This window comes from Engraulis encrasicolus, chromosome 4, assembly GCF_034702125.1.
Source record: "Engraulis encrasicolus isolate BLACKSEA-1 chromosome 4, IST_EnEncr_1.0, whole genome shotgun sequence".
Lineage (NCBI taxonomy): Eukaryota > Metazoa > Chordata > Actinopteri > Clupeiformes > Engraulidae > Engraulis > Engraulis encrasicolus.
Genome location: NC_085860.1, coordinates 38,435,254 through 38,448,346, shown reverse-complemented (window position 1 = coordinate 38,448,346; position 13,093 = coordinate 38,435,254). Strand labels below are relative to the sequence as shown.

Here is a 13,093-nt window from a genome sequence, read left to right as displayed (position 1 = left end):
CACACACAACTAAACAACCACAGCTACACGCGCCAACATTACCACTGTTGTACCTGAACTAGTTCAATGGACTATAGTTCATCAACTAGAACGTAATTTGGGCGAAGGTGAACTGAGCGCTTACTCTTTGCTGCTTGATGAACAAATTCATTCTGGTGTCTGTGAACGAACTACATGCGCCTTTGTTTAATAGGGTGCCACATGAAATGTACCTACATTTTTAATAAACCTCCCTCCCGAGGCCTCATACAGATGCAGTAGCGCTGAGCTAACAGCTTAGACCTTTGGCTCATCGATGTTGCACCTGTGCCCCCATGTCAACCTGTTGTCGTGACTGGGAGGTCGCGGGTTAAAGCCCCTAGTAGCAAACTAACACTGACAAGTACAGCCACAATAGCATCATGCCACATAGCTTGCCGTAACACAGCAGAGCACACTACTCTTCCATAGCTCCATAGCCCTTCACAGCCCATTTGTATTGCACAATAGACCCACCATAGCACTGGCCTGGTTACCACCAGACCTAATCACAGGTGAGGAACGATTGTGCAAAGCAGTATGGGCTACCATAGCACAATTGCACCATAGCACCCAGGCTACCATAACACCATAGCACATAAATACTGAGAGCATCACTTTCACGTGCGCATACACTTGCACATACGCATGCAAGCAGGGCTCTAAATTAACACCAGCCAACCTGCCAAATGCTGGTGAAAATTCAGTATGGCTGGTAGAAAAGAAAGCTTACTAGCCACTTTAATGTATGGCAAGTGTGGGTTTGGCTAGTGCGATTAACATCTAGCCCGCTCAGTCTCTCAGTGTCAGTCGCAGTGTCAGTTCTATTTTGAGAGAATAACCAAAGCACAGGAAACCACAGAGAGACAACCCGGGCTAGGCAAGACGCGCACAGAGACACGCACTCATATGCTTTGACACTGGTTATAGATTGAATTATATCTAGAAATGCACGTGTGAATGTAACCCCTTCAAGAAATACACACGCACAGCGAATGAAGAGGCGTAGATGATCTAAGATGGGTTCTCATAAAAATGCTAGAAGGTGTTTCATACTCCACTCCACTCGACTCACAGTGATCTGGGGAAGGCCGCAGCGGCTGAAATGTTGTCGCATTAAACCTCGTTGTTACTGACTTGGAGTGTGCAGCACCTTCTTGCCCTTCTATAGATGTGATCGTGTCAAACCTCAGAGTTCTTGATGTCTTTGTGGGCCGGGTCTGTTACTAAACAGCTCTATCAAGATGGTCACAGTGCTTTTGTCAGGCAGGGTTTACACATAAACACATACACTCACAATCACAAACGCATGCACTACTAGGCTATATGTGCTGCTCCTGCTCAAATACTTGGAGGACATGTAGCCAGAGCTCATGTGTGTCTGTGTGTGTGCACGTGTCTGTGTACGGTGTGTGTGCGTTTGTGTGCGTGTGTGTGTGCGCATGTGTACATACTGTGCATACTACATGGTGTTTGTGCGCTATTTGACAAGCTGTTTTTCCATCACTGTTTTTCCAATCCTCAGCTTCAACTGTGGGGAGAACTGGCATGACCCTGTCAAGTGCAAGGTATGTTGTTGAGCTCCTCTCCTCCCCTCCTCTCCTACCTCAACCCTCCTCCCCTCCTCTCCCCTCCTCTCCTACCTTAACCCTCCTCTCCTTCTCCCCTCCTCCCCTACTCTCCTCTCCTCCCCTCTACTCCTCCTCTGCTCTGCTCCTCCCCAGCTCCCATCTCCTTCTCTCCTCTCCTCTCCTCTCCTCTCCTCCCCTCCCCTATCTTACCTCTCCTCTCCTCCTCCCCTGCTCCTATCTCCTCCTCCCCTCTCCTCCTCTCCTTCTCCCCTCCTCCCCTGCTCTCCTCTCCTCCCCTCTCCTCCTCCTCTGCTCTGCTCCTCCCCAGCTCCCATCTCCTTCTCTCCTCTCCTCTCCTCTCCTCCCCTCCCCTATCTTACCTCTCCTCCTCTCCTCTCCTCCTCCCCTGCTCCCCTCTCCTTCTCTCCTCTCCTCTCCTCCTACCCTACCTTACCCCTGCTCTCCTCTCCTCTCCTCCTCCCCTCCTCTCCCCAACCCATCCCCTCCTCTTTCCATCACTCATGCCTGTCCGTGTCAGTCGATGTCAGTCTTGTGTTCCCCCTCCTGGGGCCGTTCGGGGGCTAGGGTATCTCTGACGAAATATATCTAGGATGATGTGGTGTTTGTATAGTGAGACGGCTATTGTGTAGATTGGAAACCCAATCTCTTCTTGACAGAGGAAATATAGAGGCAAGTTAAACCAATCAGGTATGATAAAGTACAATAAGACCCCTAGAGCGCTTTGACGTATAACTTAATTCACGAGAAAGGCACTGAGAGTTCCCAGTTGTTGGTAAAACGTTGCAAACTCCCAAAATCGTAAAGTTAGAGGTCCCATTTTGTTCTTATTAATTAATTATGCGGATAAAATAGATCGACACAAATGCTTTTTTTTTTTTTAATGGATCCAATGCCAAACTCTGTGGAAAAGTGAAAGATTTAATATTGTGTGTGATGTAGGCAGGGGTGTCAGTGGGGAGCCGTCCACAGCTTGTCTGAATGTCATTTGAATGCTCTTGACTTGAGCAGTGCTGCTGGCATCTGTGGATGACTGGAGACTGAGAGAATAAACAGATGATGAATGGTTGCATCAGTGCGTCTGTGTGTTTTTGCCAGTCGTTCTTATGACAACCCCTCTTCTTCTCTGTTCTCCTTCTGCTGTGTCTGTTGTGTCGCGTCTCAGTGGCTGAGGAAATGGATCAAAAAGTGTGACGACGACAGCGAGACGTCAAACTGGATCGCAGCAAATACCAAGGTCAGGCCTGTTTGTCTCTTTGCGTGTGTGTTTGTGCTTCTGAGTGTGTTTCTTAATGAGTGTGTACTGTATGTGTATGTGTGTACTGTATGACACTAGTACACACACATTCAGAAAATTACACACACACACACACGTACACACATACTCATAAACTTGCAAGCAAGCAAAGTGTGTCTGTCTCTCTGAGCTTGTGTCTTATTATGTTCATCCATGCGTGGTGCTGAGTGGTCTTGTGGGTAATAATCTTGGTCGTGTGTGTGTGTGTGTGTGTGTGTGTGTGTGTGTGTGTGTGTGTGTGTGTGTGTGTGTGTGTGCGTGTGCGTGTGCGTGTGCGTGTGCGTGTGCGTGTGCGTGTGCGTGTGCGTGCGTGCGTGCGTGCGTGCGTGCGTGCGTGCGTGCGTGCGTGCGTGCGTGCGTGCGTGTGTTGCGGCATATCGCCACAGGAATGTCCCAAGTGTCACGTCACCATAGAGAAGGACGGCGGCTGCAACCACATGGTGTGTCGGAACCAGAACTGCAAAGCGGAGTTCTGCTGGGTCTGCCTTGGGCCCTGGGAACCTCACGGCTCAGCCTGGTAGGAAACGTGCAAGTGTGTGAGTGTGCATGCTTTGCCAAAGGATAAATGGAAGAAGAGACTGGTTCATGTGTAATAAACATTCATGGTTTATGACATTCATGGTTTATCGTGAGCTTATTGAGGGGTGGGCATTGGCTACTCTGGAATTATAGACGACTTTCCTGTAAGTGCCAGAGTTGCTGAACTTCCACAAATGTTGGCTGGGCTGGGGTGGTTGGGAGGGGGAGGTTGTCCAAGGTATATTTAAGTCATTTTACAAGGTATGAAAGCTCTTTGACCTAGTCCTACTTGGACAATGAAGCGCTTTGTCCTGGATAATGAATCTCTGTGTTCCTTTGTGTCAGGTACAACTGCAACCGCTACAACGAAGATGACGCCAAGGCAGCGAGGGACGCCCAGGAGGTGAGCGTGAGTGAGCTAGTTAATCAACCTATCTGTCTGTCTGTCTGTCTGTCTGTCTGTCTGGGCCCTCGGGCTCCTCTTGTCCCTGTTGGTCCTGTTCTCCTGTTCCTGTTCTCTGCCATTTCCTCTCCACTCCCACACCTGCTCTTTTGGGGTGCATTTCTCGAAGCCATAGTTGCTAACTTCATAGCTACTTTGTTTTTTTCAATGCAATTTCCCATGGCAACTATACAAGTTGCTAGCAGGCTAACGACTACGCTTTCGAAAAATGCACCCCAGGCATGCCATCATCACAACATGTTGACGAGGAATACTTGTTACCACCTTGTGACGCGTGGTTGCTTGGTGTCACTCTAGTCTGTACCCAAAAGCATTTTGACCTTTATGGGGAAAGAGGAAAAACTACAGGCAAGGCCAAATGTGATTGGTTTACTGAACGTGGATTATAAAGAACAGTGATTACAAAATCCAGAATTTTTGTTCTACATTTGCCATGATTGAACTGTTCTTTTGGATCCTCAGAACATGTTGCTCTGGTTGTACTTCATAATCAAGAGAGACCTGTACTTTCTACTCTAGGAAGGAATTCATATTCTTTAAATGTACTTAATGTATGTGTGTGTCGGTGTGTGCGTGAATACGTGCGTGTGTGTGTGCACCTACAGAGATCTCGAGCGGCGCTGCAGCGCTACCTGTTCTACTGCAACCGCTACATGAACCACATGCAGAGCCTGCGCTTCGAGCACAAGCTGTACGCCCAGGTCAAGCAGAAGATGGAGGAGATGCAGCAGCACAACATGTCCTGGATCGAGGTGCAGTTCCTGAAGAAGGCGGTGGACGTGCTGTGCCAGTGCCGCTCCACCCTCATGTTCACCTACGTCTTCGCCTTCTACCTCAAGAAGAACAACCAGTCCATCATCTTCGAGGTAGGAGCGCAAACATTTTTTTTAACTAGAAATGTGCTCAGAGACCGTTTGCACTTCCGCCCTCTGGTGGACAGAAACCCTCACTTACTAACAAACGAATATACACACAAACTCGGGCGACCACATAACCTCCTTACACTTAGCTGACGCTTTTATCCAAAGCGACTTGCAGATATAACAGGGCATTGGTTACAGACCCTGGAGCAATCTGGGGATAGGTGCAGTCATGGAGGGAGGAAGGGATTGATAAGGGATGGGAATTGAACCTGCAATCCTGTGATCTGCAGTGCGACCCCCTAACCATTACATTACACCTCGACTGCTGAAGTATCCAACTAGATGTTTAAAACGTATTGTGTATCCAATGTTTACAAGCTGTGGTTGGATTCAGCAGTTTGATTTCAGGTCCTTATTTTTCACAAGTAATGTGGAGTGGACAGCTGATCTGGGGGCCCCTGAAGTCCAGAGAAGCTGGAGAGGCCCAACCAAGGCAGTTGCCTACCCCTTTATTGCTTCTATTCTAAAACCACCACACTGTTTACAACTGGGGAAAAACATTAACAAGCATTAGTCTGTTACTTTGCATTGTAATGGAATATGTGTGTCTCTTGTCAGAATAGATAAAAAGAGGAAAAAATCCACTTCAACCAGGATTTTCTGCTCCCCCTTATTTCATTTTAGTTCATTTTGTTTCATTTTTATTAAAAGTAAAATTTCTGTATAAAAAGAAGACAATCCGCACACTTCAGGTCTATGTTTGTGCAAAGAAGCTTTACTTGACTTGCAAGCTTTCTGTCCTTAGACCTTCACCAGGCAGAGTGCATACAAACCGTGCTTGTGGTTAATATACATCATTATTGGCACCTGTGGTGCAGCACTCTGAGTCAGTGAAGCATTCTTGGAAATGTAGTGAAAGACAAACATGAAACATTAAAAACATTTAAAAGTAAAATGAAATGAGTGGGAGCAGAAAATCCTGGTTGAGGCGGACCTTTTCTCTTTTTATCTGGTCAATTGTTTTTCCTGCCCCCAGGTCAGACGTTTGGATGTGCGGCCTTTAACATTTCTTTTTGACTTTAATCTTGTCAGAATAACCAGGCAGATCTCGAGAATGCAACAGAGACGCTGTCTGGATACCTGGAGCGAGACATTTCCCAGGATTCCCTGCAAGACATCAAGCAGAAGGTCCAGGACAAGTACAGGTGAAGTGACCATTTGCCTCTGCCATGCAGCCGTACGATTGCCTGATACGAGCAATGTGTTTGACCTAGAGGTCAGAACGCCTATTTGTGGTGCGCCCACTCCCTCTTCCATAGCCTTTGTTTATGTCCCATTTTTTGTGTGTATTTTACGTTTCCTTCTTTCTGTCTCTCTTTCTGTCTCTCGTTCTGTCTCTCTTTCTTTCTCTCCTTTCTCTCCTTCTCTCTTTACTTGTGTCTTTCTTTACCCATGTCTTCCTTTTACCTATGTCTTTCTTTAGCTATGTCTTGGTTTGTCTCATTCCTTTTCAAATCACACACACTTGTGTGCGTGCATGCTGTATCTATCAGGTTAAGGCTGTAACGATATTGCACCGAACCAAGGGATCGCGGTACGCAGACCCACGAACCCCTATCGCGAACCTTCCTTGTAGAACTGCGATGCGCCCTTTCAAAGTTGTTACCTCAGTCTAGAAAACACCAGGCTACATGCAGGAAAGAGTTTGCATATGCGCTTTAAAAAAAACAAGTAGAAAAAGGGCGCACATGTGTTGGAAACACTTCTCTTGTCTTCTCTAACACTTTCTCTTATAAAATGCTGCGTCCAACCAGCATGTGCATTTGTTGTTATTCATTGCCTGAGCAACCTCCGCGAGACGAAAAACTTGAGCAAACATCGGAAGGTGAAGCATAGAAATGAACTAGAGAGAGAGAGAGAGAGAGAGAGAGAGAGACAGAGAGAGAGAGAGAGAGAGAGAGAGAGAGAGAGAGAGAGAGAGAGAGAAGAGAGAGAGAGAGAGAGAGAGAGAGAGAGAGAGAGAGAGAGAGAGAGAGAGAGAGAGAGAGAGAGAGAGAGAGAGATGAGAGAGAGAGAGAGAGAGAGAGAGAGACAGGAGAGAGAGAGAGAGAGAGAGAGAGAGAGAGAGAGAGAGAGAGAGAGAGAGAGACTTATTATAGGCAGCATTATTATTATTTTTCTCCGCATTATATGTTGGGATATATATTATTATATTATATCTTGCGAAAACGTGTTCCACTTCAACCTTTGCATTCATTCTCCCTCTCAAAATGTCAAAAGGACAACGTGTGTGTTGCATAGCAGTGAGAACATAAAGGTTCATTTCGAGTTTTGATTGCAGCCTACATGTTATGGGCATGCGCTACTGCACGATAAAAAAGTCAAGAAAATATTAAACATCAAAATTAAGCGTTAATTAAGTAACTTAATCATATTTCATGCAGCATGTTTCCTGACGACATATGATCAGTTTCGTTTTCAGGCAATGTTTGGATATTAATGTTCAAGTTTGATAAAGTGAGACAGTTGTTAATAGGCCACTTACTGGCACCCAGACCTTTCTCTCTCTGTCTCTGGCTCTTTCACACGATCAGCATCTAGGCATGATCTAAGCCTATTAATAATTAGCCTATTTTTCCTTGGTGAACTATAATGTCCCTTTTTTCACTGTGTTGTGTTGTGATGTCAACACCTGGGGAACAGGTTGCAGTGGTAGGCCTAGCCTATAGGCCTACCTGCTACATCATTTAGTAGACCTACAAAATTAATGTAAACAGGTAAATGCAAAAAGAAATGTATTAAAAAAGTGTATGTATGTGCATATATATATATTATTATTATTTTTATTTTTTTCCTGAAATCGTGGGCCATATCGAACCGTGGGTCATATCTTGTGATACAAACTGAATCGTGTGTTGGGTGTATCGTTACAGCCCTATATCAGCTGTGTAATGATCTCTTATCGTCTTTTTTTTTGGTCTCTACAGATACTGCGAGAGCAGGCGGCGAGTGCTGCTGCAGCACGTGCATGAAGGCTATGAGAAAGACCTGTGGGAGTACATCGAGGATTGAGCCTGGCTTACCACACACACACACACACACACACACACACACACACACACACACACACAAACATGTATAAATATATGTACACATACACACACACGCATGTACGGACTCTTAAGAAAAGCTCCGTGATGGACAGGAGCACTGATGCAGAAGCAGCGGCAAGAGACAGCGCTGAGCTCCCTCACAACACACACACACACACACACACACACACACACACACACACACACACACACACACACACACACACACACACACACACACACACACACACACACACACACACACACACACACCCCTCTTCATCCAGCCAGCACAAGTCCTTCTCCCTGCATCCCTGGAGGTTTTTTTTGTTTGTTTGGTTTTGTTTTTGTTTTTTAATTCTTTTTTTCATCAATATTTGTTTGTTTGTTTCTAAAACTCAAAAATTAAATTATATTTAAATAAAAAAGCTAGAAGATTAAAAGAAAGCAAGAAAATACTAAAAATACGAAAAAAAGAAGACCTCATTGCGTGTGCAACAGTATTGTTAGCTGCCTAGAGAGGAGAGGACAGAACAGGACAGGTAGGAGACTTGGGGATTGTGTTGTAACTCTCCCACCCAATCCTCCCCACCACCACCCCCACACCCGGCCCGCACAGACCATTCTGCTCTCTCTCTGGCTGCAATGTGCCCATTGGACTGTCTCTTTGTGTGCTATTATATTCTCAGCCCGCGTGAGCGAGGATTGGCTAGGGCTTTGTTCTGAGCCCTCCCCATGCTTTATCTGAATGGGGGGGCCATGCAACCATGTCTGGGTTTTCCGATTGGTTAGTTGTAAGAAAACAGTGTTTGCCTTGGGTAAGAAAAAGGATATCAACAGCATCAAACAGAATTGAACAGAACATAAAAAGAAGTGTTTTCCTAATTTGTAAATAATGCATATATGCATGGAATACAAAGAGCAAGAGAGGCACGTTTTTACTTTCATTTTTTTAAGTGGTAGGGAAAAAAATATTTATTCTTTAAAAAGAATACTCAAAGAAAGAAAAGAAGAATGAAAAAACAGCTGTGTTGTCTGTGTAATAGAGAATTGACCGTCTATTCTCATTGATGCTGAAAAAACCAGCTGTGTTGTCTGTGTGATAGAGAATTGACCGTCGGTTCTCACTGATGCTGAGGTGAAACGCCTGACCTCCAGAAGCAGCTGTGCGTGTGCGTGTGTTTGTGTTTTGCCCCAGACATCCTCAAAGTGGAGGACTTGCACCGGCTCTCATAGATACGTGCTGTGTGATCTAAGCCAAATGATGATGGTTGCTGAGGAGTGTCAAAGTGATTTGCCCTGATGGTGATGCAAAGGCCGTTTCTGGCATACTGGAGTTGGACAGAGTTGTATAAAGCAGAAGTACAAATGTGCAATTGTAATTACGACTCTATAAGTATGATATTACAAAATTGAAAGCATGTAATATCCAACTGCTGTTGTAATTACATCTGTAAGAGCACTTCTACTTCTACTTTACACAACTCTGAATACTGAATTGGTGTTCAGACAAGTGAGGGATACCAGTGGGTTTGTTTGTTGGCTGGGAACCTTTTTGAGTTTCTTTCACTCTTTCTTGCTCCTCTTCTCTGTCTTGACGTCCTTTGGTCAGGTAGCCCCCCCCCCCCCTCATGCTTGGGTGGAATTATATATATAGAGTTGTGATTTTTGGACAGCGTGACACTAATTTCTGAGAGCCAAATTTGAGTGACATTCACTCAGTAAGTGTCTAGCTCCGTTGTGTGTGTGTGTGTGGTGTTTTTCTTTTCTTTTCTTTTTTTCTCGGCATTTCATGGGTTTTTGCTTTTTGTCTCAGAACTTCCGTCGAGCAGGAAAACCCACACTCCTTAGGTTGAAAGGGAGCTGATGTCATTCACAGCAATGCTGAACCACAGTCCAGCAGATGTGATCGACCAGCATCAGCCACATTGTACACCAGGTCTGGTGTTGTTTTAAACATAATCAGCCACTTCTTTCTTTTTGATGCGCAGAACACACACAGGGTTGCAGTCTGGCATCTAGTCACAGGATGTGTGTGTGCGCGTGCGTGCAACAAGATGTGTTTGTATAGGCCTTGACTGGATGACTCTTGATGCTGTTCAGCGTAACATTCCCCATTTACAGCCGCCTCAGATGCCAACCAACCAACAGATATGTAGTGTTAGAGCTTACCTGTCACTTTGACTTGAGCAGAAGAGAAGCAGGCATTCTCACCTGCAAGATGGACAGTTCTGTGATCTCCATGGTGACTGTTCTGTGGTTTCCATGGCGATGCTTGTTCCTGTTCCCCAATGAGCCCTGGTTAGAGGCTTGTGCTAGACTTACAGGCCTGTATACCGTCAGCCTCTAATAGTTCCCTCCCAAATAACGTTAAGGAGAGGTGTGATTGGGTGTCCAAAGGGTCCAAATGGTGTGCAAACCATAATGATTTGCACTGTTGTAACATTCTACAACAACAGTACAAACAATACATCGTCTCTGAGAGCATACCTCAAGCATCCATGGAAATGGGGCCCATGAGAACATGATGGAAAGGAGGTTGAGACCAACTTGTAATGGGTGACCTACAAAAGATATGGTGGTGTGATGAGTCTTTAGTAGTATGCCTGTGGATATGAAGGCGTGAGCTTGTTTAGCTAGCTAAACAACTGCCATCAGCCTCCTCTGTTGGGTTAATGTCACCACTTCTGGGGTTCATAAACTTGGTTTGTCACGAATCACCATAATCATTTGTAGTAGGTCCTTGTCATGAGTGTCCTTGTTTCGATTGGCTACCAACTCCAATGGCTTTGCATAGCACGAACATCTAACAAACTTACTACAGTACTGTATATCAACGATAGAGACAGGAAAGTCCCATCAGTGTGAAGAAATGCCACATTATTTTGTGTTGGTGGGGAGAAGATGGGGGGTGTACACAGGGGAACAAGTAGACTAGGCTGACGTTTGCATATTGTTAGTAGAAGATCCCATGCCTCTGGTTCTGATCTCAAGGTGGTCTTCCAGATGTTTTGTGTGGCGTTGAAAAAACACAAATTACCCATCTATCAAATAGATGAATTCAATAGCTGGAACTTTGAAATAAAACTTTTAAAATATATATATAATTTTTTTCCTTCTAAATTTTGGACGCTTGTGTTGGTTTTCCCAATGTCTTTCCAGTTACTACTGGGGGTGTTGTGTACAAATAGTAGGTTACATGAAGATGTGCAATTGCTCGTCGGCTGTTCCTTGTCCAGCAGCCAGGTGGCGCTCTAGCCAATGTGAGCCTCCTCAAAGCTCTCTCTGTGTTGGGTCATGTCCTATAGTTCATGAATACTGCAACTTAAAAACATTCACAGCAACTAAAAGCAGCTACATCTATCTCTGACATCCAAAAAAACTTTTAATACTTTTCTACATATATCTTTTTTTCCCTTTATGCTATTAAATTGGTTGATTTCTTATATACATAGTGTACAAATGTGGAGGAAATTAGTTGTCTGTTTTGGAGAAAACATTAAAGTGCAAAATGTTGCAAATGTTTACTTGACTTGTGCCTACTGTGTTGACTTGACTCTACACACCACCAGTATAAAGGTTGTCTACAAAGAGACATGAATATACAGTATCTTGCCACTTTGAAATATCCCAAGGAATGTTGTCAGAAAATGATTGAATTACACATACATAGTGGAGTGCTGAAAAAAAGGTCATAATGAATACTTAGGATTTGATGGTGGTTAAGTATTTGTGAAAAAGGTAACATTTGTGAATGGGCAGCATGAATTCTGGAAAGACGCAGCTAAAAAAATATTACACAGTGGACCTAACCGTAATACTTTCAGTCTTGTTACTCCTGGTTAGTGATGGGATTTTCGGCTCTTCTTTGAGATGCGGTTCTATTGGCTCTTCTTACGGTGGAGAGCCGGCTCTTTGGGCTCCCAAACGGCTCCCTATATATAATATATATGTTTACATAATTAATAAATTAAAAGATTTCATTTGATTTTACAACATTTTGTTTCATTATTGACATTGTGAAGCACTTTGGCCAGTGTATACTGTGTAAAAGCCTTTATGAACAACATTTTTATTATAATCAGTCGTTAATAATAACCCAACATACCAAAATACAAAGTAAATCAAAAAGGTATTAATCAATACTATGCATTTCTGATCGCTGTGAGTGTGTCTGTAACACCTGCTCTATCCACTGGAACTTTTAGAGGATACACACAATGAGAGGGAGGGGGAGAGAAGGACACAACAAACAAAAAAACAAAAACAGCTCCCAAAAAAAAATCCCAAAACGGCTCCCATTGCAGAGCCGGTTCCTGTCGTTCACTTCAAAGAGCTGGCTCTCGCTGAACGGTTCGCGACCGACACATCACTACTCCTGGTTAATCATAGTCTTCAGTTTGTGAAGGAAGCGCAACACTGCTTCTTAACAGTGAAACTGGAGTGTAATTCTCTTCCTTTGTAAACTCAAATCTATGGTACTCTGAAATGCACCTGCAGACAAAAAGCATTCAAGGTGTGCAAGCCCTTCATGGTTGCCATCTAAGGCATATAACCCTCCCTGGAGCTCTGCTTGAAATGATGGACCACCAGAAACTTAAAAATAAAACAAAAACTACAATGTTGAGCATCTTCTCATCCTTGACTTGGTTTTACCTGTCCAATTCAGCCAGGTGATTGGCTGGTTGAATGATCACCTGGTTGAACTGGACAGGTAAAACGAGGTCATTTGGAATACATGGGTTGTTAATTTTAGTTTTCTCCTGGCTGGGTGACACTAGCTGCACACAACTCAACCTCTGATAGTTGGAAACCAGTCAGTCAAAATATTAGCCCACGTGGTTGGCTGCCAGTGTCTTGCCCCTCCCCACAACATCGTGTTTATAAACACGGTGAACCCATGTATAGGAGGCCCTAGATTGTAACTAATGAATCCATTTTGCCTGAAGTACCTTCAGCTGGTCAACGACATTGTTCCACCAGCAGAGGGAGCTCCAGCTTCAACCATATCTCAGACAGACGAGTCGACAGATACACAAAACAAGTGGAACTTTATTTTTTTACATATATAAAACAATGGGTCAGTATGAACAACCAACAGTGTATATACAAAACTATTTTGGTAATTTAAAATGCTGAAAAACAACAAAAGCAACATTTCGTTGCATCAACAATATTATTGCATGACCTGTACACAACAGACAACCGTTATTATACAAAAACAGCAATCCATCAGCAGCACATTGTACTGT

General features: G+C 44.2%; 1 protein-coding gene across 2 annotated transcripts in view; it reads left to right on the top strand.

Moving 5' to 3' along the window:
* The window catches only part of arih1 (ariadne ubiquitin-conjugating enzyme E2 binding protein homolog 1 (Drosophila)), a 40,965-nt gene extending 29,592 nt beyond the window's left edge, over positions 1-11,373 (top strand). Inside the window, exons 8-14 of one of the 2 annotated variants that reach the window (XM_063197385.1) lie at positions 1,544-1,586; positions 2,773-2,844; positions 3,291-3,421; positions 3,769-3,826; positions 4,492-4,752; positions 5,842-5,954; positions 7,737-11,373. In XM_063197385.1, the coding sequence (XP_063053455.1) occupies positions 1,544-1,586; positions 2,773-2,844; positions 3,291-3,421; positions 3,769-3,826; positions 4,492-4,752; positions 5,842-5,954; positions 7,737-7,821 (763 nt within the window). In that variant the 3' untranslated portion in view covers positions 7,822-11,373. Of the gene's footprint in view, positions 1-1,543; positions 1,587-2,772; positions 2,845-3,290; positions 3,422-3,768; positions 3,833-4,491; positions 4,753-5,841; positions 5,955-7,736 lie in introns of both variants that reach the window. The other variant, XM_063197384.1, reaches the window with a different exon arrangement.
* The last annotated feature ends 1,720 nt before the right edge of the window (positions 11,374-13,093 follow it).